The sequence below is a fragment of the Ammospiza caudacuta genome, chromosome 4 (genome assembly GCF_027887145.1).
Source record: "Ammospiza caudacuta isolate bAmmCau1 chromosome 4, bAmmCau1.pri, whole genome shotgun sequence".
NCBI classification, from domain to species: Eukaryota; Metazoa; Chordata; class Aves; order Passeriformes; family Passerellidae; genus Ammospiza; species Ammospiza caudacuta.
Window position 1 is genome coordinate 58525027 of NC_080596.1, and position 27421 is coordinate 58552447.

The 27421-nt window shown below is 40.0% G+C and overlaps 1 protein-coding gene and 1 non-coding gene across 2 annotated transcripts in view; both read right to left on the reverse strand.

The window, feature by feature from the left end:
- Positions 1-577: 577 nt before the first annotated feature.
- The window catches only part of NSD2 (nuclear receptor binding SET domain protein 2), a 75277-nt gene continuing 48433 nt past the window's right edge, over positions 578-27421 (reverse strand). The window contains exons 10-22 of the mRNA XM_058804395.1: positions 15817-15948; positions 14647-14770; positions 13439-13639; positions 12580-12759; positions 11377-11533; positions 10440-10645; positions 9868-9971; positions 9383-9652; positions 9173-9289; positions 7266-7407; positions 6502-6608; positions 5045-5249; positions 578-4150 (exon numbers count right to left, since the gene is read on the reverse strand). Coding sequence (XP_058660378.1) covers positions 3885-4150; positions 5045-5249; positions 6502-6608; positions 7266-7407; positions 9173-9289; positions 9383-9652; positions 9868-9971; positions 10440-10645; positions 11377-11533; positions 12580-12759; positions 13439-13639; positions 14647-14770; positions 15817-15948 — 2211 coding nt within the window. The 3' untranslated portion in view covers positions 578-3884. The remainder of the gene's footprint in view (positions 4151-5044; positions 5250-6501; positions 6609-7265; positions 7408-9172; positions 9290-9382; positions 9653-9867; positions 9972-10439; positions 10646-11376; positions 11534-12579; positions 12760-13438; positions 13640-14646; positions 14771-15816; positions 15949-27421) is intronic.
- Positions 7554-7682, reverse strand: LOC131557336 (small Cajal body-specific RNA 23). Its single transcript, XR_009274733.1, has one exon. It is a non-coding gene; the product is annotated as a small Cajal body-specific RNA 23 (non-coding RNA).

A 27421-nucleotide genomic window follows, 5' to 3' on the forward strand; every position in this document is an offset into this window, starting at 1 on the left:
TTATAAAAATTGTAGCTGCTGTCACACACGGGAGACTCCAGAGGGGAAGCCAAACCAGACCCAAAAAAAACTTTGTGAAAAAGCCAAAGAGTCAAACTCAGACTTGAGCAAGCAGGAGCAGCATTTGTGACAGCAAAAGGACCCTGGGGGAGCAGAGCTGGCTGGGCTGGGTAGCCCCAGCTCAGTGGCACAAAAGCCAAAAGTCATGAGCAACAGAGAGCAGCACTGGAAAAAGTGAACTGCAAGAAATGTCAGCAGTTCTGTGACAAGCAAGAGTGTGAAAACAAGCCACAGCACAATCATTATCACCTCTGTCGAAGCATAAAAACAGCATTTCCAGTGCATCTCTTACGTAGGCCTGAAATGCAAGTTTTCCCTATGAGAGAACAAAGCCCTCACTGCCAAACCATGCTTGCTCAGGATGTATCAATTCCACTTTTTTCTTTCAAGGAAAAAAAAAAAAAGTGCCAAAGTAAGTATATAGAGCTGTTTTACAAAAGAGACTTAGCAACTTCTTAAATAACTAGGAATAAAATTCAACATTTAATAAGACATTGAAGTTTCTCAAGCAGTCAGACATGGAATAATGAGACTCAACAATGTGGAAAAATCCCATTAATACATATTTCAAGATATTTTGCTTTTCCAAGTAATTCAAATAAAAAACCTCCTAAAACCTGACCATGAACACAAAGCTATTGAACAAAACAGACATTTACTCTGATTACTTTTTCTAGGCTGTATGAAAATACATCTAACATACTCAACTGAAAATTGTTTCCATGCTTGCTCATGTGATAAAAGAACAACAAATTCTGAAATTGGCTGTCATGTATCAGCTTTTGCTAAAAAAGGAAAGACATTTTGCTACTTTGATGGGCAAGACACAAAGAACATCATTTAAGGCCACATAATATGCCACAGTTAATGTTGTTTAGATTAATTTATAGCAGAAAATCCTTCAAGTTGCTGAATGCTAAAAAGTACTGAGTTGCATCATGAGAAAGCTCAAGTCTTAAGGATTGTTTTACCTTGGATTTGAACAGAGGGAGAAGGAAAACAATGTCACAACTTTTCTTCTGTCTTCTTTTTTAAACAAAACTTCAGCCTGTTTTCCCAGGCTGCAGAGCAACAGTACAGAAGCCTTCATTACAATGCACCTAAACCCCACCTGTCCTGGGACAGGAACCAAAACTCTCCCAGATCACACCTGAGTGCCTGAGCTGAGCCAGGGGGTATCAGGGAGAGAGAATTGGATCCACGTTCCTGCTCAGGAAGGAATTCCCAGAACTCCCAAGTGCCCTCCTGGCCTGCAGCCCCAGGGATGCAGAGTCCCAGGGCCCAGGGCAGGGAGAGGTAGAAGAAGCAGAAGGACAAACAGCCCCTGGCTGAGATCTGTTTATGTGAACAGTCCCTCTGTCCCCACAGACAGACAGACAGACAGACAGACAGAAGGGGTGTCCCTGCTGCATCCTGCTGTGCTGGATGTGCTGGGGAGCCCCGAGAGCCCAGGGCTGCTGGCACTGCAGGCTGTGCCTTCTGCAAGTGGGGATCTGCCTCTTGGGACCTGGGGCATCACAGTTCCACAGTGGCAGAGCTGTTACACATGGAGAGGGAAAAGAAACAAAACAACTAAAACAAAAAGTTAACAAATTATGAAAGCAATGGAATGTAAAGGAAAAATTTTATAATAACTTATTTAAAGGTATTCTTACAAAGCCTTCCTTACATGGTATAGTATTCAAAGAATGGTCCCAATGACATCCAATTCCTTCATTTTGTTTTAAAGCAATGAGGAAAATATTTCTGCTTTACTACCTGACCTCATTTTCCTTCCCTTGAAACCCATTGTTAAAGAAACATCCATAATATAATTTTTTTGGTTTTGATTTTATGCACAGGACTGTTCTTCAGCCCCATGGCAGAGAAAAAGTTTCCCTCAAAATCAATTAAAGAATCTTGAATTTTAACTTGAGTGCAAGGCTTGGCATATCATTTAAAAAAATGCAAACATGTAACACTTCCCCTGATTTTGAACTCTGCTATTTCTTCAAAATAATTTTAAAAAAATTAACCTTCCAACAGTGTTTATAAAAACTGATTCAAAAAACAAAGCATTTTGGTCACCAAACAGAAACCAAAGTGTTCATCACAGGGCAGTGCAACATTTATAACCTCTTTCAATTAATATCTTCTAATAAAACCAGACCTTTTACATGTTGGGAATAAATGGGGGTTTTGGCAATTCCAAAAACTAAATCAAATCCTGAAGAAATACCTTGGGAAAAAAAACCATACACTTCCATGATACAGCAAGGCTTCATTTTCAAAAGGGCTACACAGAGTTCCTGCACTATGAAGGGCAAACTAAGCTAGAACATACTCAAATGGCTCAGTGGACATGGAGGTGCTTATGGAGGGTGGGTCACAATGGCAAAAATCAAAATGTGCTTGGGATGCTGCCTGATCACACACCAAGGATGTGCACTGGGAGGAAAACTGGCACAGATGTTTCTCTTTACTTTTTTTTCCTAGTTCCAGTATTAGCTCTGTCAATAAGTGTTGTATGTTCACCTCACTGTGAGTCACTCAAGCTAACGGGGGTGAGGAATTCAAAACAGCTTTGCTGACACAACACAGCTGTGACAGGATAGTCAAGAGCAGAGCTGCTAGAAATGTAACAAAAAAAAATTAGTCTGTCAAGTAGCCATTTTTGTAGAAACTTTATGCAAAGGAACAGAGTAAGGCTACATTTCAAAATTTAGCATCAAAATTCTTACACACTGCTTCAAAAATCTATTTTCCTTTTGTTTTGAATTTAGTTTTTGCACTTCAATCAAGTTTCGCTTTCTGTTTCATTCATGGGAGTGATTTTGTTCCTTGCTGGGCATTTTTTGCATTATCACAAAGTTGAAATACTTGGACTCCAAGCATTCCAAAGAAAAGTTTGCCTCTGCATTTTACCTCCCATTGAGGAAAAAAAAAAAACCAACAACTACTTTTTTCCAAGTAATAGCTTTTGGAAGGTTTCTTTTTATTAAGACACAAAAATCCTAAAGTACTGGGCCTAGATTGGAAGACAATATCCCTTTAAGTCCTGGGACTAGACTGCAAAAAAATATCCCTTTAAGCCCAGACTTGCACAGCTCTGCAAGATCAAGTAACTTCATATTTTGCTGGGATGAACTACAGGAAAAAACAGTATAGAAAAAAATCTCTTACAGAGTCAGATTCCTCCTCTCTGGTACAGGGTGTGCCTTTCCCACCATGCACCACATTTCTTGGTGGAAGGATATTTATGGTCATGATTGTTTAAGAATAATTTTTGAAGAGCACAAACCCCTTGCTGTGAGTGTGGCTGTAGTGAGGGACACACCTGGGTCAGGACTGGCATTCAAGCACCTGCTCAGAAACACACAAGGCAAGCAAATCTCATTGGGACCACAGACCAAGCCATTTCTTACTCAAAAGGACTTGAGAACTAACGACTTCTTTCAAGGATATACTATTTTAAACATCTGTTGGTTGACAAATACTATCTCAAAAAACTATGTTTACGCCTACATGGTTTGATTTTAACCTACCTCCAACCAAGTATTTTGGAGGGAACATTTTACATTCGTAACAATTCAAGTGTAACTGTAATGCTGAGTAATAAGTTTGGTTTGTCCTGAAGTTTGCTGAACTATGCAGTTCGTTATCAGTGCAGAAGCAGCAGAAGACTGCTGTGGTTGGCTCAGTGGATTTATAAAAAAAACAAAACAAAAAAATCCCCCCCCCCACATTGTAACCTTTACAGAATATATGTAAAATTGTGTCCTTCCCTGGTCATATTCACAACTTATCTACAAGATAGTGTTAGCAGTAGCAACTGCAGTCCATGACTATTTGCATTCAGCTCTCATCCATCTGTTCCTCTTTCTCCTGGGCTTGAACTTGTTCAGTTTTTTGCGGGGTTTCTCAGTCTTCTGAGTTTCCACAGAATCCACCCCAAGAACGTGTTCAGAGCAGCATAACTGTCCATTCAAGGTGGAATTTAGCACTGTCCTGTCTTGGTGCTCCTTGCAGAAAGAGTTTGGGCAGAAGTGGCAGAAAGAAACAGAAGGTTTGCCACAAACATCACAGTGGTGCCAAGGACACTCCCACTTCCCTGCAATCAAAACCAAAGAGCCCATTAGTGGGGAGTAAAACACGGCATCATCTCCTCAAGGGGTTTTGTGTTGGAGCAGCTGAGCAAGGCACAGCTTTCCTGACAAAGCAAATGATAGCAACTACCAGGGCTGATCTCAACACCCAGAATGACACATCTTACTTGTAAAGCTCAGCTGGCAGCTGCAAGGAGCAGACTTGACACACTCATTCAAACACAGCAGTCAGCTCCAGCTAGAAGAAATGACTCGGGCTTCACTCAGTAGCATTTTACAGAACTTGCAGGCTGACAGAGCATCCAAACATCCAGTCAGCTGCTGCCCCCTCTTACTGCAGTCCCCTGTCTGTTGCCAGTCTTGCTCAGGAATGACTGGTGTCTTTCCCTTACAGCTGCTCTTTTGCCCCAGCATACCTTACCAGTCCTTGTTTTACTTGTTTCTGGGATAACAGGCTTTGCCTGCTTCCCTTCCTCATATCTCACCTGCCATGGCTGACTGGAACCAGGTAACTCCTGTGATATCTGGAACTGCAACCTGATGTCTGCTGCTCTTAATTTCCCTACTTGCCTTCTTTCAGAAGCTGCTGTTGCTCTTCTGGCTTGAACTCAAAGGGCTTCACGCATTTCTCAGATATAATCAACTGTCCTGTGGCAGGGCCATGGTGCTCCTACCAGGTGATGTGCTCAATTACCTACATCTGTAAAAGAAATGCCTCAATTTGCCAGAGAGGCGGGAGGAGGCCACCAATTTGTCTTCAAATCCAAGAGGAGCTGCTCCACATGATGCACAAGTGAAATTCCTGCCATACAAACCCAATGTTTTCAGGATGACACCCCTGACAAGGCTGCAGTAACTGAGGTACCTGCACAAGTTAATTAAACAAGTGTAAGACTCACCAAAAGGACGTTTCACCAAACCAAGGCAGGAGAGATGATAAGCTTTAGTACAAGATTTCCTGTCACACAGCACCAGCTGGCCTCCATCACCACAACGAAAACAATCATCTTCAGATTCTTTCTTCCCTTCATTTTTCGTTCTGCGTCTCCGTGTTCTCTTTTTGGTCTTTTTGCCTTTTTCTTCTGAGGCATTAGTGGAAGAATTCTAAAAGAGTAAGATATAAATCTGTAAATTTTCCTTTTGCAAAGGAAAAATATTACACAACCCTGCCAAGCTGTTGGCACACCTGGCAGACCGTGCACACAGCCAAGAACCTGACTTGGGGCAGACCTGCCCAGTGCCTCACTCTACTGATCTGTGCTCACAAAAAACCTACACTGATCCTTGAGGAAAGTCATCCTGAAACCACACCTTCTCCCTACAGAACCTTCCTACTGCAAAAAACCCTTCATCTTCTTGCAACTGACAAAAGGTCTTCCAATTTCCAGTCTAATCTACTTGTGGCTAATTTACCCTCATTATGTACTTGCACCACCAATCACTTCCATATCCATTCTTCTCTTCCAGTTGTGAATACTCATGCTGGAATTACTAAAACCTGTCCCCAGTTTTCTTTGAGTACCAGACAGCAGAACTTCAGGAAATGTAGCTAATGACAGAAAGAATATACCAAACCTCATCCCTATTTCAATCTGACTTCAATTCTGTGCTGCATGCACAGAAGCAGCTTTCAAGTGCTGCTTGCACTTTAACTCTCCTTCACCAAATCATAGAAAATGTTGGATGATTTTTCAACATCCCTACCATCATTCCCTCCCTCTCACCCCAGTAATCACTACCTACTTTCTTTTAAATTAGCCCATTCTATCTACCAATGAAGACAGACCCATAAAACTAAACTGTAACACTGAATTTCTTCATGGTTGTCTGTGTAAATGTTCACAGGCTTATGTGAAACCTCATTTAAGTCCACCTCTTAACAAAAACCAGCTGTGTGGGTTCTGAAGTCTCTCAGTCCACCCTCTGAAGTGGCTGGTCCTGAGCAGTGTGAAGGACCAGAGGGAAGTGCAGCTTTTCAACATCCACAGGTGGTACTTGTGCCTTCCCCCACACTCCTACGCCAGCCCTTCAGTCAGCTCCATCAATCTCTGCTGGATTACAGATTTCAAACTAACCCGGACAGGATTCATACAGATTATTTCTTGATATACTTTGGTAACTTTCTTCCACATTCAAAACTCACATTTTTTATTGTTCAGTTCAAATCAATTTTTTAAAATGAATCTTAGCAAAATAATCACACTGTAAGGTTTAAATGGGGGAAATATAAACTAGAATGTCAGAATAATCCCACTGGCCACAGTTAGGCACATTCTTAGTAATTTAAAGCTTCTACAACCCTTCCCCTGACAAGACTGTCAAAATCTCTTAGTGTATTACTTGATATATTACTTGCCTTTGGTCTGTCCCCAAGAAATCCACTGCAGTTTGGGGCACCACATTTGCAGACTGTTTTTTCATTGCCCAGACAGTCAAGGTTGTAATTAAAAGTCAGCTCCGTCCCTGAGTGTAAAAAGGACAAGGTAACAAATTTTATCAAAATTATTGCAAACAAATACAGCTGCTGCTATCTGTCTGCTGGTTTGGCACTTGTTTGCTGGTATATTGGCATAGGATGTTCCCTCTCTTTACTGCTCATAAGCACTGACAATGATTAACCAGATGCCCATATGTCATGGTATTTTATGCAATTACATTTTAAAATAAATTTGACTTCACAAAACTGTGCTGGTGTTTGTCCTTCACACATATTATATTCATCCATCTATCCAGCTAGATATAGCTGCAGATAGATAGGTATGTGTGTGAGCATGTATGTACACAAACCAGAAAACAGATACTTCTAAACAGCCTCCTACATCCACTCCTTAAGATTTTATGGTTTTGTTATGCATTTGAGAGCTCCAAAAAACCACAAAGTTGCTAAGAATACTTGCCCTAGAAGCAAGGAACAAAAAGCAGCCATGGGACTCACAATTAAAAAACACTAAAAATCTTTCTGATTTTTAGTGATCACAAAGCATCACAAAGCATCTCCTCTGCGTGCTGAGTCCTCTACAAAAATATTTGCACTGGATCAGTTAAACCATGACTGTCCCACCAGCAAATGCACAGAGTTTAACTGAGAGAATGAAAGCAAAGGCAGCTGAGCTGATGTACCTGCAGGAATGTCACACACAGCAAAGAGCCCCACACGAGTGTCTCCATTCACTGTCCACTTGAGGGTCTCACAGTTTGGTTGGCAGCTGTGGTTCATGAACCGGGAATAGTTTCCTTTGGGGCCAGCATCAATAATTCGGTCCTGGAGAACAAACCAGCAACAAACTGAAGGGTTTTGCTCTCCCCCCTCACAAAAACCATGAAAATCATCCATAACTGATTTCAATAGCTGCATTCAGAGCTGACATGGTGTTGCCACCCAGAGCACACAAGCAAGCTGCTGGTACATGTTGTATTGGAAACTGTAGTGTCCCAATGGCCTGGAATGGGACACTCCCAAAGCAATACTCATGCTCTAGCTCACATTTCCTAGCACCCATCAGAGCCACAGGGCAGGATAAGTGTGCTTGTGAGCATTATGGTGGGCATCTTAAGGAACCCCCTTCCCCAGGAAGCTTTAAAAGTCAGACTCAGTCCTCTACCATTTACCTGGCATTCATGGAGCTGTGAAGCATTTAAAAGTATGGTACTTTATGGCATTTACCAAATGCATGATTACTTCCAGAGATTACCAGTTTCTCACCAGATTTCTTTCCCCAAATCAGCCTAGTTTAAATGTAAACAAGCTCTTGGCAAGCTAAAACACCCCATTCCTACAAACAATTGCTCTTAAATTTCTACATCTACCAAATATACCAGACATTAACAAAGTAAAACAAAGCCTGAAATTGCCAGAACTGTCTCTTTGCAGAGCTGCTTGAGAAGGCTTTGCTTATTTATGAAGTATTCTTATAGTTTGTTTCTAGCTGATTTTTATAATGCACATGTGTGACTGTCATGCATATGTGCACACACTTCACTGCACGGGCAGCTCAGCCTCATAATGGCACTGGCAGTTTAGGCAAAATGACAATTTATTAATGACACTAAGAGTCAAATACATGTTCAGTTCAGATGTTTAACACACTGATGTTGTATGTCAATCTAGTAGAGGAGTGAGAAACTTTTAAGTGTTCAGAGCAATGTGGTTTCACCATGCTGTGGTGGGAACTCCTGTGCAGAACTCCTCAGTTACAGGACTCAGGGAAACAGTAGATGTGGAAATACAGAGCAAGAGCCTTGGGAAAAAGAATGGTGGTTGGGACTGAAAAAGTTGCAGGACTGGCAGCCAGCTCTTGTTTTTCTCCTAACTAGTTGTCTTGGGACTGAAGCAATATAATACAGATAATCTACAACTCCTGCTGTCCAGGTTCTTCACTTTCTCCTTCTCCCAAGGAAGAAAATACTCAGAGGTGTGCACAGAGGCACAGGTGCTGAATTATTCTGCTGTGTTAATTAATCGGCTGCAATAATTTGCTGTGAATCAATTTGTGGAGGGTTGGCTCGCTACTAACAGAGAGTGCTTTCAGAAAAAGAATTTCTACAAAAGCACAAGCCTAGTTTTGCCATAAACAATGCAAGGGACAGATGGCTACAAAAAAGATTAAATGCCCTATACAGGACACAGCCTCACAATTTTATTCCACATTCTCTCAAGTGAGAATTTTATTGTCTGTTGATGAAATTTTAGTAAAAGGATTGCAATTCCTTCCACTGTATCACTACTATTTCCCCAAACTTCATTTTAAGACTAGGCTGGTAAGTGCTTTGTACTTACAGGTGCAGGTAAGTACTGTTCTTCATTTCAAGCAACAAAGCACAACCTATAGACCTTAATATGTAATTTATCACATAATACAGAACTAAGGAGATCCATTATGTACATATAGAATGGAGAGAGCAGGCACAGAAGATGCAACGCTGTGAGTATGTGAAAGTGTAGAATGTCAAAGGTAGCAGAGTGCCCTGCCAAGGTGATCAAAATAAGGTTGTAAGTAAATAATGGCAAAAACCATCAAATACCCTACCTTATCAATAGTAAGCATATAGAAGTGGGTGATGTCATTTTCATGTGCATATTTGATTCTTGCCATACACTCCTCTTCATCAATCAGCTCTCCCACATACTCATTGACAAACTCCCCCTGAAAGACACCAAGGATCACTAGTGAAGTATATCCCAAACCCACCAAGAGCACGGCAGCTCACCCACTCTGCAGGGCAAGAACGATTTCTACCTTTTTGATGTCCCTCTTGGCCACCAGCCCCCAGCCCTTGCCATCAGTTTTGATGATCTTTGTCTCGGGGTACTGGCGCTTGGTGAAGCACTGGTTCTGGCAGCGCTCCCCCGCCGGGCACACCTGCGGGTGGCACTCGTACATCAGCATCCGGTTCAGGCACTCCGAGTCAAAGCCACACGGGTTCTCGTCCGTGGGTTTGCAGTTGCACTTGGGAATCTCAGATATGTCAGCAGTGTAGATCTGCACTTTACCACAAGGTTTGTTCACCTGAAATACACATTAAAATAGATCAGATATGACTTTAGAGCAGTTAGTTTTATTGAAAGAGTTACACGGTGGTTGCTAATTTGGTTTTGCACCACTCCAATAAAAGCAAAATTTCACCATCTCATGACTGTAAAAGCACAGTTACCATCATTACAACGTGACCCTGTCTCACTGCTCAGCTCAAACCTTTGAGCACCCATTTCCTCAAACTTTACCTTAATATGTTTGTATGGTGGGGGTTTACGTTCACTCTCCTGGGTTTCTTTGGCTTCTCGCTGTAGTTTTATTTCTCGAAATCGAGTTTCAGCTTCTTGCAAAGCTGAAAAAGATTGCAGAATCAACAGAAATGCCAGAAAGGGGATTGCTCCCCTCCCCAAACTCACTTGCTCATTCCCTTGTGAGTTAAAACAAAGCACTGTCCTAGTCCCATCATTTAATTGTCTTGCAAACAATGCTTCTGAAGTCTTACTGTTCCTAACAGATGTATTAATTCTACTCTTTCAGTCTCCCAGTCTGAGGGAGTCTGAAAGAGTCTACTCTCTTAGTATTTGCTTTAAGCTTTCCAGAAAGTAAAAATCATCAGATAAAAGCTCAGTTAGATGACAGTCTTTTACAAGACATTAAAATAATGTTTTCATGCAAAGACAGTAACAGTGACTGTTGCCCAGGACACTACAAATTTCTTTAATTCAATATTGTAAAACAAAATTTCAAAACCAAGGCTATGTGGGAAGAAAGCAAAGCATGCATATCCCAGGATTATATTTGTTTACTTTTAGCTGTGTACCATTTTTGAAGACTTTTCCAATTCCTTTGATCCCTTGGTATCTACTCCCTCTGTCTCCCTCCATGTAAGGGAACACCCGTGCTTGGTGGGTCCAATAGTAATCCTTAGAACCAAAGAAAAACACAGGAAATTCTCCGATTTCATGCTTCATTTTCTGGATATTTGGGGGAACGTTTTTCGGATGGCAAACTTCTGCAGGCCACCATCTAGCACAGAAGTACAAATAAAAAAATACAGCATTTTAGTCAAGCTCTTTCTGCAAGAGACAGTTTACAAAATCATTTGAAACAGCAGTAACTGATTGTTATTTCCAAGATCCAAGAGGATTTAAAATTATTTTGTCCCCTCTCTTAGCAGAGAGTGAGAGAAGACTAGAAAAGGAAAGTCTGACACTCAGATCTGTGGGACTTCACCTGCCTGCAAGGTAAGCACACACGCAGGACTCCCTGGAGCAAAACCATCATCTTTACAAGACCTGCAAGTATTGTAATTGTTAAAGATCAAGAGAAGGTTGATAACGCCTATTAATGTTTCAAGGATAACCCCCAGCTACTTCTGTCTCACTCAGATCTCACCCAAGTGTCAACATCAACAACCTGAGTGACTGACGTCCCAGCCTGCGAGGGAGAAATTTAGCCAATTACCAGTTACACCAATTTATTGGCAGAGATCTCTGACACAAACAGGGGTTAAAGGCTCCTACACTGGAGGCAGAAGTCAGAAGACTCAAGGAGTCCTGTATGGGTAATGCCTTGGCCAGGAGCAACAGCAAAGCTGCAAATCTTTGAACCTGAAGCTTGCAAGGAGGTGAGGTCCCTAGTTCAGAGAGGAGTCAGAAACCAGTGTGCAGCAAGGCTGGCCTACAGGAGCAACCAGTTGTATGATCCTTACTTAAACATGCCAGTACTGTAAAACAACACAAATTCCTTCATCAGACCTGTAATTTCCCAGTTTAACCCAAATAATATCCTGGAAATGGAGCTTCTTGCCCGCCCTGCAGTCATTGCAGTACCAGCTCCCATCTGGCATTTCGATGTTTAAGCAGTCAGGGTGAAAGGCTGCTGGGCAGGACTCACAGCACAGCAAACTGCCACCTGCACAGACACAGAAAAAAGGTTGGAAAATATCAAGATCAAAGCGTAAGTTTTGCTTTCCAGACAGCTTAGAAATGACACATATGTGGTAGGTTCAGTAGAAAATAAATGGTTAAAACATGCTGACCCTCAGCAACAAATACACCCATCACTTAGCTGGGCACAGCAGCCGAAAGGTCCTGACTAATCTGAATGCCTGGCAGACTCAGGTTAGTAACACATACAAAATAACAAGCAAGCTGGTGATAAAAATGCCAGAAATATGCACAAATTATAATTACTTTGCTGTACTTTAATGACTACAATATGTTTAATGTAATTTTAATATATATCAACATTTCTATGTAAGAAAAATTGTAACCACAACATACTTCTCTTATGATTTTGGGGGTTTTTTCCACCCTTGGGGGGCAGAAGGAACAAGGTTGTTAGTTTGTTCCATGAATTATAAAATGGAAAGTTGGCTGCAGCTTAAAAACTGCTATGCTGCATGTTAATTTGTTAACAAATCAGGTAAAGTTTCACTGCTACAAGTTTAATCAGCACTATGCATTTTGTGGTTGTCAATAAGGAACAGATTTATTGTACAAGATAAAACAAAACACCCTTAATTAGTGGCAACAACTAATACTCATTCAATTTGCAGTCTGCTGCTAAACTAAAAGCAACTCGTAAAATATTTATGGTGTAATATTACATATTAGCAATAAAGAAACACAAAAAGCTTTAGTACATTGAACACAGAGGAAAGGACAGAAAAATACTCATTAGGTGACTCTTGTAAAGAATTAACCGGGCTTTTGGTTGTTGGCTAAAGCCCAAGTAAAAACATTCTTTAATAAATTATTTCTGAAAAAAAAAGGATATTTAAAACACTGAAGCAGCATAAGCAAACTTCACATTATAGCACAAGCTAACAAAGCCTAACTTAATATGCCACATTTCTAATTATTTGCTACGAACAGATCAGAACAACAACACTTGAGCCGAAGAACAAAACGCTTTGACTCCACACTTCAGAAGGAGCTCCCTCCCCAGCTGTTTACCTTTGGAGCACACAAAGCACCAGCTGACATTGACATGGGCATGGTGGCTTTTCCCCTTCATGGCAGTGAAGTGGTTGGTGCAGATGATGCTGTTGGAGGCGATGACGGCGCACCCCGCCGCGATGCAAACGTCCCCGGCGTGGTACGCAACCGGGCAGCGCACGCAGCGCATCATCTTCCCTGCAAAGCACCAACTCACAGGTCACCCTGGGCACAACTGGACACGTGTGGCACAGCACAGCACTGCTGAGGCGCTCTGGGACAAAACTGACTCATCATTTTGGCAAAAAAGAGGTGCTGAGACACCCTATAGACACACACAAAACCGCAGCTGTTGTGTTTTCAATGCTTGCGTATTTGCAACAATACTGAATTTCTGAAAGTTTTTCTTACTCCCAATTTAAAGCTTTCATTATGCATATCAGGGTAGACATGAGTCTTTCTGAGTCATGTAATTTTGTCTGCAAATGTTGCCCAAAGCTAAAAACCTGCACAGAATCAAAATGTCTCCACGTTCATCAAGCCTTGCTGCGGTGTTTGTACATTCTCAGGTCCTGCCCTCAGTGCTTTGCCCCTCTCCTCATCACTTATAGATTGTAGATTTCATTCTCTCTTGAGAAGAAAACATGGTTAACTATGGTTAACTGAAATTTATTTAAAAAGTGAGCACAAACAAGGTAAATACTAAAGCTGACTAAAACTTACTCTATTTCAACATTTAAAAAAATTCTGAATGAATTGATAGTCCATTTATGCCTAGCAAAACTGCAGCTAGCAGCTCTCAAATGGACACATTCTTTACCTTAACATACCATAAATAAATGAATTCATCAGCCATATAAACATAAAATGAAGCTACCTTTTGAAATTCGTGGATGTGAGGGGTTACTAACATGACAACTGAGGCAGCTGTGGAGGGGACACCGAAAGCCCCTGTTCTCGAAGACAGTGAGATGGAATTTTTTCACACAAGCTTCGTGGTAGAATTTGCCACAGTGAGACACAACACAGCGTTTCACATCTGCCTTTCTCTCCTTACACACGAAACAGGTGTGCACACCTAGTGGCAAAATGATAAACAGAATGTAATATCCAAACACATAAATGCATGAGAGAGGTGTTTAAAATTCATGTTATGTATGAGGGAACTGCTTTTGTGGTATGAGGAGGTTTTTTTCAACAAATCAATTGCATTGCTTGATGCAATCTATTTACTCTAGCTCTTTAGTATTAAATACTGATCTGCTCAGATACAAATAAAATAAAGCAAACCCATTTGCAGTTAAAGCATACACAATAACACCCAAAGACTCACCAATCTGATTTTATGTTCTTATAAATAAGCCTCAGAATGCCAGGACAAGTAGGAATTTTTAGTTTTCATTTTTTTTTAAACCAATGGAATAGGATGATGGTCTTGTCTGTGATCTTCTGAAATTTGAAGCAGGACTACAAACCAAAGACAACCATCCTCTAATCTTTTTTCCGGACTAGCTGGAACAGTTTTATTTTGAAGCAGTAGTTCCAACAAGGTTTACTGCATGTACTGAAATGAGCTTATGAGCAAGAACACAAATCTTATGTAAAGTTTTGAGATTAAGAACTTCCAAGCAGTTATTACAGGATTAAAAGCAAATGAAATTAATAGCAATAAGGTAGTCTTTTAACAGGAAAAGCAAGACTGATGCAGACACACAAAGGACTGAAAAAGAACTTAAAACGTTTTGTTCACTGCTCTTTTTTCTACAATTTCTTAAGTCATTGTGACAGACTTTAAACCTCATCTCTAACTGTACTCAGAAAGCAAATAATCTGCAGTTATTAAGGCAATGGCATTCTGATTAAATTAGCCACGTTGTAAGAGAGTTCTCACTGAAAACAAGGTGAACTTTGTAAAATGTGGCACTCTTAGTGGTACTCTATGAACTCCCACCCTGTCACATCCCAAAGGATAAGTAAGGGTTCTCTGAGGATACATACTCTGTCCAGGAGGATATCCTAGATCAATATATGGGAAAACTATAACTTTTTTTTTTTTTTTTAATTAATAGAAAGGGACAAACTTGCCTGATGTACATTCACTACAAATGAATTTTCCTGCTGGTCTTCCAGAGAGCCCAAGGCAGCTCACATGAAAAGCTCGATAGCAAAGTCCTTCACACAGCAGGAGATCACCTGTTTTTTCACACAGCTTTTACAACACAAAGGCATTGAATGTTAAAGAAAAGTTCATATGTGGAAAAAAACTGTTTTCTTTATTCCTTTTCATATACTGCTCCTCAAAATATCTTTTCCCATTGTTGAAATAAAATTTAACAAGTGAAAGATAATTTTATAAGCATTGTCATATGCCCTGAATTCAAGTTGAAACAGGTAACAGAATCATTAAACCACTAGAAATATCCCTCTCAGACCATGGTTCAGGAGTAAATACAACCTGACAGAAAGAAAGGAATAGAAAAAAAAGCTGTAAGAGCTATTCTCTGAGCACACTGATGCATCTGAGTAGGGTTAAAAAGCATCCTTCCTTTCCTTTTCCTTGGCAAAAGGGAATCAGTCCAGTTGGCACAATGATACCTCTATGTCTCAGTGGTTAGCAGTGACACATGCATAACTAAAAATTATCCCAACAACAGCAGTGGCATAATTTAAGGACTACCCAACATTTATAGACAGATACAACCTTATTCCCACTATGTACAAAAAATGGAAATGTAACTGTGTGCCCAGCCTCCCAGAAACAAATTTGATCTGGATTGTGTTATCATTTCATAGTGTAAGAGCCCTTCTAGAGCAGTTTGAGGAAAGGCTTCTGCTTTCAGTGCCTTCCTGCCTGCACAGCACAGCACAGCAGGGCAGTGCTGCCACCTCTGCTGCAGGCACAGCACAAACCCCACTGGGCTGGGCTTCCTCCTCTGTGCTAACAGAGAAACCAGCAGCTCTCCTGCATCATCTGACCAGTCACCTGGCAACACTCATGTGCTTATCCTGAGCTACAAATTATGCTTATCTTACAGACCTGGAAACTCAAGCAGAAAGGCCAAGTCATTTACTGGAGGTCAAGAAAAAAATAATTAGGTATTAAGAATCCCATTTACTGCCATGGCAACCTCATCACTAACAGACATCTCAGACACACATGATAAACCTGTTTCTGGCCTAATATTGTCATTTTTGTTTTTAAAAAGACCTTTTCTAGGAAAGCTCAGGAAACACAGCCCAGCTAAGGTCTCTCACCTGACACACATATTCTTTTTTTGTTCCCACTCCTCGCTCAGATTTTTTGGATGATATAGACACTTCAGTCTGAGTCTCATCAGCACTCTCATAGGGGGACTCTGAGCGCTCATCTCCTTGGCCATCAGAGATCTGAAGATTAAACACAGGTGTTAGAGAAAGCAGGCACACATGGGCAGCTTAGCACAGCATCAGAACTGATGGAAGCACACACACTGCAACTCAGACTAGCAGGTTTAGGCACACTCTTCTGGTTTTGTTTCCCCCACCTTCAAAAAAACCACCTTGATTAAAACCAGAATATGCATTTGTGGAAGTCTCATCAGAAGGATTACACAACAATCCCCCTCACCAGCAGCCAAAACAGAACACCAGAACTTTGCAATATGGCATTTTATTTACACTCAGTTCTAGAATACAGTTAGCAAGAAATGCCTAGTCATAACACAGGGATATCTTCAAATCCCTCGAATAAAGTCTGAGCATGTGATTTATGAGAGAGCAACAGTCAATTTTTAAAAAGAAACTTGGTAAACTCCAAGCTGCAAAGTCTCTGACCCTAATATTCTCCAAGGAAGTGTGAACAGCATATAGAAGAGAGGAAGAAAAGAACAAGCAGCTCTCAATATGTTTAAGGAACATTACAGTCAACAATAAAATCAAAATACTATAGAAGATAGCCCTGTTATGGATAAATATCATATAACAGATATAGATGTAATAAATATGGGGTGTTTTTTAAAATAGCTGGAATTTACTTTAAAAAACCCATCCTAAGTAACATATTTAAAAGAAAATACAGGGTAGTTTTCAGTTCAATAGAATTTAAGGAGGTTAACAGACATCCTTATCAACCAAGTAATTTGTCTCATCTCACATTACACCAGAAGACACAGAATTTCATGCTGTTGCCCCCAGATGATACTCAGTGATTTGTGCCTCACTAAGTACATTCTCCAGGAGAAGATCACAATTTGGAATTGAAGAGGAAGCCTTAATTTCTCTTTCAGCTCATTCTAATGGTTATTCACACATACCATCAACAGCACTGCCTCCTGTCCCTTCTGGGCTGTCTAACTGCAGCTCACAGTTGATGATGCCTTCTCCAGGCATTTCAGCTACGTTTAAAGTCCCTTGGAAGCACACATTTTCCTCCTGTGGAAGCATGCTGTAATTACGCCTGTTCCAATCCTTTTTGTTCCACCCTCTAATTTTCTCCCTAGGGGACTTTTTCCAGCATCGAGAGAGCATTTTAGTGGGGTTTCTCTAAACCTTTTCTGTGCTTTAAAAAGGTTGTTGAAAAATCAAGCACGAGAACTGGAGGCAATAACCCATTATAAATCTTGCAAGTACCATGTCCAAAGCAGCCAATATGATACCACTCTTCTCCACTTCTCTTCTGCTGTGCAAGAATCTCCCCAGGTCTCTTCAATACAGGACTGAAAGTCACTCTAAGCTGCTGTGCTATTTAAGAGATCATTTTTGCCAATAGCCATTTGCCAGGACACAGACACCCCACTTTATATGAAGAATTTACTCTCTGTTTTCAGACACAGAATCTCATATCTATCTACAGTAAACCACCTTTTTCTAAAAATGGCCCAGCTACATGCTGGAGGCAACTACATGCAACCTCCTTATCAACCAATCCATGTAATGTGCAAATTTATCAGAGATTATTGTTTTGAAATCAGAAAGAAAAATCTAAGATCAAACCAGGCCTAGATTTAGTTTTTATAAAATCCCTTTAGAAACCCTAGTTCTGAGTGATTAATTCTCACTGCTGCTGCCAGCTAACTTGCATTCCTCCATTCAACATTTGCTTTCCTTGATCATGTCTAAATATATTTTGTAAATTGGATCAGACTGACAGTTCTTGGTTGGTTGGTGGGTTTTTTCCCCCACATTACTTACAAGGGTATAAATTCATTTCCTCTGTGCAAATTCATACTTCCACTTCACCTAGGAAAATTTCTATAAATGGAGTGATTTGGAGATTCTGCCAGACAATTTCATAAGGGGTTAGAAGAAACTGCAAGTAAAATTATTGCTTTGTTCAGGCACCTGGAAATCTCTGTCTCCTGGAAGGAGCTGTGAAATAGTGACCTGCAAAATTCTTGCTGGGAAGGGGCAGATAAAGGAAGGCAGCGTGGGAGCACGGCAAAACCACAAACCCAATTTCCCTTATGCTTTAAGTAAACTTACACACATGCTCATTTCTGTTTAAACTATTCCCACAGAAACATTAATTAGTGGCACACTGCTCTAACATTTTTAGTAGCTCATTATGTTCTTGTTTGAACTAGCCAGAATTAGTCATGGTTAGAAAAGAAAAAAGGAAAAATAAGACGGAAGGTCTTAGATCTGCATTTCTTTTCCACTTAAAAACAAAACAGAACAAAACAAAGCAAAGCAAAACAAGCAGTCTTGCTGTAACCTGACACTGGGCTTCCCACCTTTCCCCTACAAAATACCTAAACCCAGAGAAAACCCATTTGTGAGCACCCCTTGAGTTAACACAGTATTCCCACCAGCATGAGCCACAGAGCCTGGCCCTTGAGGAAGGTGCTCCTCTTCCCCCAGCTCACTGCTTTTAAAACCAGAGCAGAAAAACAGCACATACCCAGTGATAAATTTATTCAGTTAAGAGAATGAGTCAAAGCAATGTTTCCCAAGATTTTCCTTGGTTTATACACTCTGTTCAACCAAAGGATGCAGACCTCTACATGGAAAGGGAGCCCTATTGGCAGAAGGCAGTTTTTCAGAATCCCCCTAGATATGCGTGACAAAATCCCAGCCACTTGTGAACCTCAGGCTGACATCAATTTTCCTACAGAACAGAGATTTTGCCACCTCAAAGTGAATGCATCAGCCCTCTATTTAAATTAAATGGTTACTGAGCCAAAAAAAGGAACACTGCTGGCAAGAATCAAACCCAACATCACAAATGCAACCACAAAAGCCAAATTCTATCAGCTCATTTCAAGAGAAATCTTGGCAATTTACATCCACCTACAGATTATTGCCAGGTTTCAAGCACAAATACCAACACATGGAGCATGAACAAAATACCCTCAGTTCATCAACTGAATGGCATCCAGGCTGAGGGTATCTTTCAAAATCTCTCCTTTACAGCTGTCAGGAGTCTCACACACTTTACAAATCAAATGCTCTATTAAGCACCAGTTTTGTGTTACACAGACAAGACCAGATACCTGCTCATGGCTGTCTCAAATGCTGTGAGTCACTCCATGCACAAGCAGCTCAGTGATACATCCCTGTAAATCATCTTTACTTTGTGACTGTTCATCCTTGCCACCATGAGCAGAGCTTTAACCATCCTCTCCAAAAGCCATAATCCATGCACAGCTCAGTGATACAACCCTGTGGCCTGGTGCACACTGCAGGATGCATTTCTTCATCCTTGCCACCGTGAGCAGAGCTTTAACATCCTCTCCAAGAGCCATAATCCACACACAGCTCACACACTTCACTAGCAGATTTCACAGCTCAGGGCCCTAATGAAGGGGAAGTGTAGCAGATTTCCTGTCATAAGAAAGGGATGCATTTCTTTAAGATAATTTAATTGGACCCTTATTTGTAACTTGCAGGAAGTGACACACTGTCTACCAGACATCTTTGAGGAAAGCTCCCTCTATGTAGAGAATTGGAATTCAACACCTCAGCTCCTGCAGTTATCCCAGAATAGCCAATGGAAATGTCAGGGAAGTAAAAGAGCATCTGTTCCCTGAGGCCTGTGGAGAAGAGGCTGAGCCAACCCTTCATCCAGTGTTTCTCAGAAATAACACAGAACCTAAGAGAGGAACAGCATGAGGTGGTTGGGAAAACTGCACTTGTACCCCCAGCAAGCTGTAGCAGCCCTAACAGGTTCTGATTCATCTGGGGGACACTGAGTTTTGCAATTAAAATATGTATAGATTGAAACAGTCACTAAGTAAAGATGATTTACAAGAAGATTGCTAGAAATCAGCTCATGCTGACGTGACACAGCCACCTCTGCAATGAAACAGAACACTTCTGGGGAAGTTTTTAACAGTTCACACACCAGAGCCCAAAACACAGCCCTCAATACAATCTGGACAGGTTTGGGGGGGCTTCTTACTTTACTTGTTAAGTCACAAATATACATCTTTCCCTTGTAATCATACCAAAGCTTGTCTTGTCCTTGCTTTTGTAATATAATCCTCCTAGCAAAGAAAATGGTACATAATTAACTCTTCTGAAATTCAGGCTGCGGTTCAAAGTAATCAACCTTTAGATTAATTGCAAAACATGTTAATTGGCAATTTGTAGCTATTTTATTCTGCTTTACATTTGCAGTAATTTCTTATTTCTCATAAAGGCAAAGGACTGTTTTAAAGAGCATAAATTCAGGGGGGAAAATGCCAAGGCTATTCACTTCAGACTTTAAGCAAGTGCCAAGTTTCTGCACTGAAATTGTACCTGAACTCTGCCATCATCTCCTCTTCAGCAGTTACTGCTGCTGTGACAAGGACACCCTTCCTCTGCTGAAGTGAGGATCAGTGCAAGCACCATCACCTTCACACACTGCACATCAGTCAGGCTTTCCTTCCCTTTCCCTTCAACCACTGAACATCAATGTTATTTTTGAGAATTTGCCTGTAGAGGCTTTCACACTTCACTGCCTGAACACTGAGCATGACTGGTATTTCAGAAATCAAATGCAGCTCCTTCTACTGGAAACTCTGCACCTGCATCCACAAGTGAGAAAAAGGGAGGAAAACAGCCTAAAAACCAATTCATGCTCTTCATGTGGGGCAGGCCAGAACTGACTTCAGGGGTTAGTGAGGCTCCAAATAACATTAGTACTCACAGAAATGACCAATTTCCCATCAGGCTCCCAAGGCAATCCTTCCTTTCCCACATGTCTCAGTCATTATTCACTACTTACACACATAAAACTCAAAAGGGAACATGTAGGGACACATTACTGCATTTTTCCAAGTTCCCCATAGCTTTATTATTGAAAAAAATTAACTACTCAGTCAAACTAGGACAAAGTTTTGGCGTCTCTGTAAATTCTTTGTGATTAGCATTGTATTTTTACCCTTCAAAAGACAGAAATTGTAGCAATGGGTCATTAAACAACTGGGTTTACTCATCTCAAGGTATTTTGAGCATACATTTTATACCACTACTGTATTTTTGGAACAGTTACTCAGGCCCACAACGGTACAGGGATCAGCATATAAAGCCTTCAAATCCCCCAAAGTATTTTGAATTTTCTTTTGAACTATATGCTAAAATTCCCTGTTCACAATAACCAAAGAAGTGCCTAAGGGATTCTTTCAGACAAATGCCAACCTATTTTTAGAAAGACTATGTAACAATGCTTGTAAAAACCATCTTCAGCATGAATTCATAACTGAATGAACATGCTTTGCACACTGCAATATTTGATGTACAAAGCCAGATTACATCAACAAGCATTGCTGAACACTGGTAACTGTTTAATTGCTCAGTATAAGGGTGATATTTACTTTTTCTTCCTGCTTCCTGGACTACTTCTGCTTGTTATGTGCAAAAGGGACCTACATGTGCATACAGATGCAAGGACTGTGGGTAGAATAATGGAGTTTCCTTGGCATGATTATATTGAGTAAATAAGTGTTTGGTTTTCAGAGGTTGCCAAGCAGGCTTAGAGGAGGAAATGTGTGCAACCCTACACAATAGTTAGAATAAGAAAACACACTAGAGCATTGAGAGGAATTAAACTGAGTCAGCTATGTGCATTTTCTGAGTTTATATGTTTATATTCTTAATTTTGTCTTTTGTCTGAAGCACTCTAAAATGATTAAAGGGTGGTAGGCAGGAAGTCAATTTGACAGAAGACTCTATACACAGATTTTGTGTACAAAATCACTTCTCAATGTTTTCCTCCTGCAAGACTTCCTCCAGCTGTAACACGAGTCCTGCAGCTGCAAGGCTGAGCCTGAGTGAACTGCACAGCTCACTGCACCACCAATTAAAGGTGCAAGGACAAGCACTAACACAGGGAAACATTTCTCACAGTGCATCTAAATACTAAAGCCAGGTCTACTACAATTTTTAAAGCATTTTTTATAACTAGGTACCTGATTCCAGGCTCAGCCACACACCTTGGCAGAAATGCAAGGCAATTCTTCATTCCCTCTGGCTTTTTACAAGGAAGAGTTAAATGCTAGCTGGGATGTACACTCGGCTTGCATATTTCTAGAACCACGTGGGTGAACTTTGCAAATGGTATTGCTCCTTTCACATCTGGGTGGCTGAAATGTCACTTATTAAAAAAAAAAAGGTAGTGACATATTCTCAGCTGGCATCCAATCATATTGATACAGGATTTAAGCTGTGATAAACTGAAATTTAAAAATTCAAACCATGCTGTGGCTCAAAGGAGCAGATGAAGTCAAATACTGATGTAGACATTTGCTCCACCCACTTGAATTTTTTTCTTTTTTTTCCTCCACTTAAAATTGTCTCCTTCCTTTCAGACAGCTCCAAAATCAGAGTAAATACCAGAGCCAGCAAAATCACTGCTCTGTAATTTCAAAGAAAAAAAGGTTCAGAAATTCTAGGTCTGAAAATAAAGTACCTGTACTCATGCCATCCAGAGCCTGGGAATTTAGGAAGTTATGACAGTAAGAACAAAAAATTGCAAACATTCTGCTTGATCAGCTGGTGACCTGGCTTATATTAAATGTGCCTTTTGTTTTAGATTTAGGATTAAGTCTTCATTTTCAACAGCTGATCTAAGAAAGCATCCTTGCTGGCTCAGTGTTACCCTAGGAGGTGGGGAGGGGGTCATGGTATGTATTTTTTCCTTCCCTTGAAGCACTTCCTGGCTAAAGGCTGTCCTGAAGGACCAGCATCAATATTTGCTAAGGCAAAAACTTCTGTCTCATGGAGCAGAATCAAGTCCCAGATACTATTCACTGTGTGTTGGCAATTGCACAATGAACATCAACACTTCTGTGCTCATCAGCTTCCCTGGGACCTCCCCTCTCCTAGATCCAACTCAGACAAGGTTTTCCTGCCATGCTTGAAGGCTCTAAACAAATTTGGAAATTCAGATTGAAGAAGTTGTTAACATTTGAACATCTATGGTGCCTACACTGGAACAGGCTCCAACAGACGCTACTCCACCAGCCACACACCCCTTTAGACTTTTTCAGCTACCAAAGCACAACTTTTGTCCAAAAAAATTTCTTCAAAAAATCACTTGATCAATTCACTCTGTCTAATAAAAGCCCTTCTTGTATTACTCACATCTGCTTGTGTAACAGCCTTCTTAAGCCTTAAGAATACAAGCTTTGGTCTTAGTCATTCAAGACAACGACGTTCTTCTGTCACGTTCTGTTCAAGCAGTAACAGAAACAACTAAAGGACAAATTTTCTGAGATCCAAAGAAGGTAACCCCTCCCACTTCCCACTGGTTTACTTGAGCATCACTTGCTTTATAATGCAGGCTGTAGGACATCAAAAGGAAACACACCCCACTATGTACATTTATCTTAGAGCTAGGGGTACATAAAATGAAAACAAAGCATGGCAGGAAATTATTTCCTCCTGCTTGCTTGGCAGGCAAGTCTCCTGCAGGGCAGAAGCAGCAGCATTTATAAAAGAAAGGGCCCACAAAGAGTGACCTGCACCTTTTACAGGGATGTCTTAAACAACATCCTCTCAGGTCACCTGCCATGATATATATTATGATAATATGATATTAACATATCATATACAAAAGATACATAGCATCTTTTCACAGGCAATTAAAGAGGCACATCTTCATGAGCTCTGAATGCTGCTGCCCACTAAGTTTCACTTTCCCTAACACTCAGGACACAGCTACAATCTCAGACTTCCTGACAAGACTTTAGAGTCAGTGATTTCTACACCACAGTCCCCCAGGAGGAAGTGGGCTGGGCTGGCTAAGAGCTCTCTATATAAAGCTTGGGGGATGCATGTTCTGATAAACTCTTCCACCTTTCATACAGATAAAACCCAACTGCCTATTTTTTTCTTATTAACAAAATCTGAGCAGCTAGAGGGGTTGGGTTTGTTTTGGTTTAGTTTTTTACTCTAAGAACAACTGATGTAAGAGTAAGTCAATAAGCAACATACAAACAGGTCAGGCTGTATTGAAAAGACAATCTATCGTGCACCCACACAGAGACAGAAAAACTGACAGAGCCAATTGAGTTACAGTTAACATTTCCTTTATTTCATATAAGAATTCCTGAACTGAATGAAGAGTGATATTTTGGCCCATACTGCTAGACTAGATAAATTCTTTAAGTATGCGGTGCCACAGTGTACACAGTACTGTAATAGCAAAAAAAAGACAGCCTGGGACAAGTTTCATTTTTATTATTAGCAGGAGTTAGACGTTTCAGATAAGGATATTATGCATTTCTGAATTTGCCTGGAAAGTTAATTAAAACTATGAGAACATTTTAAAACAGCATAAAATTGCCTACAGATACTCATGATACTTTGGTAGGGGATGCAGAATAAAAACCTACATCATGTAAACATTCAGTTAACAGATACTCTGCACTCTGAAGCCTAAGTAACACACAAGAGGAGAGTAAGTACACAAGAAACTTAATTTTCTACACAGAATGTGCTGTCAAAGAACAAATGTGAAGCTTTGAACTTTTTTCCATGTGAAAATAGAACCATTGTAACAAAACTGTATGGTCTGGTGGGTGATGCAGATCATGTAAAATGTTAGAGGCTTTAGCAGAGGTTTATCAAGGAACAAGTCCAACTACTTGCAGTGTTCCATAAAAATGTACCCCTGATTGCTTACTGGGGAAAAAAAATAAAATCATAGGCATACAGAAACAAACACAGGAAACAACTGTCTGCTAAAACACAGGATGTAAGGTGGCACTATATATTAAGTTATCCTTAAGCAATGTTTAGAAGAGAGAATTATATTTGCAGGAAGCTTGAATGAAATGCTAGAAGCACGGTGATTTTGTTTAACAACCTGCAAGGTCAACAGCAACTGCTTTTTCTTTAAATCAGGAGTTTGTTTAAAATAACACGAATTCCCTTCTTCCTTCCTGTTCTTAGGATCAAAAAGTCAGTTATTTTCACCTTCAGTAAAAGTTTTTAGTTGCATATTCTAGGACAACTAGACTCCAGGGATGATAAATGGAGCTGATGTACTTTTTGAGTTGCAAGCTGTGCATGTCTCATGACTGCTTCCTCAAGCAAACACCTTACCTTTTAAGAGCTGTACATGTTTTCTCCTTTGTGTTTACATGCTAATGCCCATTAAAAATGCAGATAAATGAAATCTGTCTCAAACCAATAATGGGGGGAAAAATCCACTGTTTAATATGAAGAAAAAGAGCATTAAGGCTTGCATTATTATAATTTGCATTGTTAGGCCTTGGAAACACAAAAATTTGTAGCTATAACCAGGAACTGAGCTTGTTTTGACACTGGTTGCCACAGAAGGGAAGAAAGAATTCCTCTAAGGAAGATGTAATGAAATTAAAATAAAAGCACCTCTTCAAATCTTTCCCAGGCTTCTTTAAGCTGCCATCTGCTGGCCAGCTCAGACTTGAGGGTGTGATGAAGGACAGGCTGGCTAACTTAGAGAGTATCACATGTGCTTTATTTTGTCCTCTCTTAGGAAAAGATTACAGTTTTTTGACAAAGTTTGTAAGTAGTACCTATGGTCTGCACCATACTTTGACACTTATCTGCTGTCAACAAATTCATCCAGTTTAATGAAGCCAGACAATAATCACAAAAATTGATTGAAAAGCTAAAGCAGATATGTTTCATGCAAACACACCAGGTGTGCTAATAATCCAGCAGTAATGGTAACGTAAAGTCTTTTTTATTTATTAAAAAAATACTGATTACACTCTTACTGGCACCTACTACATTATTGGGGGGTGGAGGGCCAAGGTAAAACAAGAAATTAAAATACACCATCTGCATCTCTTCTCACAAATATGTGCTTTTGGATGCTTACACCAAGTCTTACATAGCCAGTAAAAAACTACTCCAAGCTTTTGCAGACTCCAGTGTTGAGTATCTTTTTCACATCTGGCCCTACCAGTTGCTCATTAAGAATTATATTTCAACAAAATCATATTTCACATAAGTGACTTGAGTCAAGTGCCTAGAAGTAAAATTGTTTAGTTTCAAAATTAAATGCAGGTATGAAATTCATTTATTCCTGTATAAACACTTCACTGCTTCTGTCCACCCCTCTTACAACAACTTCAAAGCCCAATTTTTTGAAGGGAGTGAACCTTTAATCTCTAATATGTCACATCTATAAATATGTTTGAACAAGTCAACACTCCCACTCTTATCTCCCTCTCAAAGTAATTTATCAACTGAAAATTTGGCCATGCCTGATTTTATAGTATTTCAAATAAACCCCATTTAAAAAATATCCCCTAATAACAACAAAAGGCATTTAAAATATTTTTTTAAATGTCAAATAAGATGCATCTTTCAAACAAGAAAGAACTGAGCACATCTTTCCTAGAACCTGGTTGAAAAGGACAAACATTTAAGGGGTCTGTAGTTAACAACAGTTCTTGACAAGTAACAGTCACATCCAGGTTCCATTCTGGAACAAGCTGTTCACAAAGAGTATGGGAGAAAAAGAAAGGAGAAGGGAAAAAAAAGACCAGATTCCTCCTATATACACCTTGTGGAGATGTATGTGCTTGTAGAATACACAGAATTTTCCCTATACTTGTTAAGAGAGCACCTCAACGAACACTTAGAAGTTTTATAGTGAACACAGAAATGTGAAAGTTAATCATTAAATCTATTTAAAGTTGAGAAGAATTACATCCTACTCAATTAGCTGTGCAAGGCTTTCACCATTACCTGACTGTGTTTATTTTTAAAAAAACTTTCCCTTAATACTGGGAAAGTTTCTCTCCACATGAATGCTCTCAGGACACACACATATTTAGCTGTTTAGACAAGTGCTAAATAAAAATACAAAAGGGGGAAAAGTTTTTAAGAGCCACCCACACAATCCAGAATTTTTGTCTTTCCTTGTTTTGTAGAGCAGGTCAATATTAATTTCTGAAACACATGCCTGAAATTTTTGTTTTATTTAACAGCAAAAATATATCTAACATAGGAAACAAACTGGGCCCAATCCTTAGTTGGTCCAAGTTCAGGTCAGTGTAGCTTTAACCAGTCCAAGGATTTAGTCCATTAATCTACTTCCCCCTGCACCCAGTCTCCCAAAATTATTTAACAAGGTGTGTTTTCAGTTATGCTGTTTGGGACTTTTTTTTTTTTTTGATATTTTAACCCTTTGAAAACAATTCACTTTCTAATTTGTGTACCTGTGTTCTGTGAGCAGTGTATGAAGGTAATTTTTCTCAGATCTTTTACTGTTTAGCAGTAGCTGAGTAAATTAGTGCTAAGTTTTAGAATTTCCATCTCAGCCATACGTAAGATACAACCACATCCTTTCTTACATATGAACCATTATGTTACAACCCAAAATACTACAAAAAAGAGTCTTTTGTTAAGAAAGACTTCTGGATAATTCATTTTATAATCATAATCTTGAGAAAGAGAA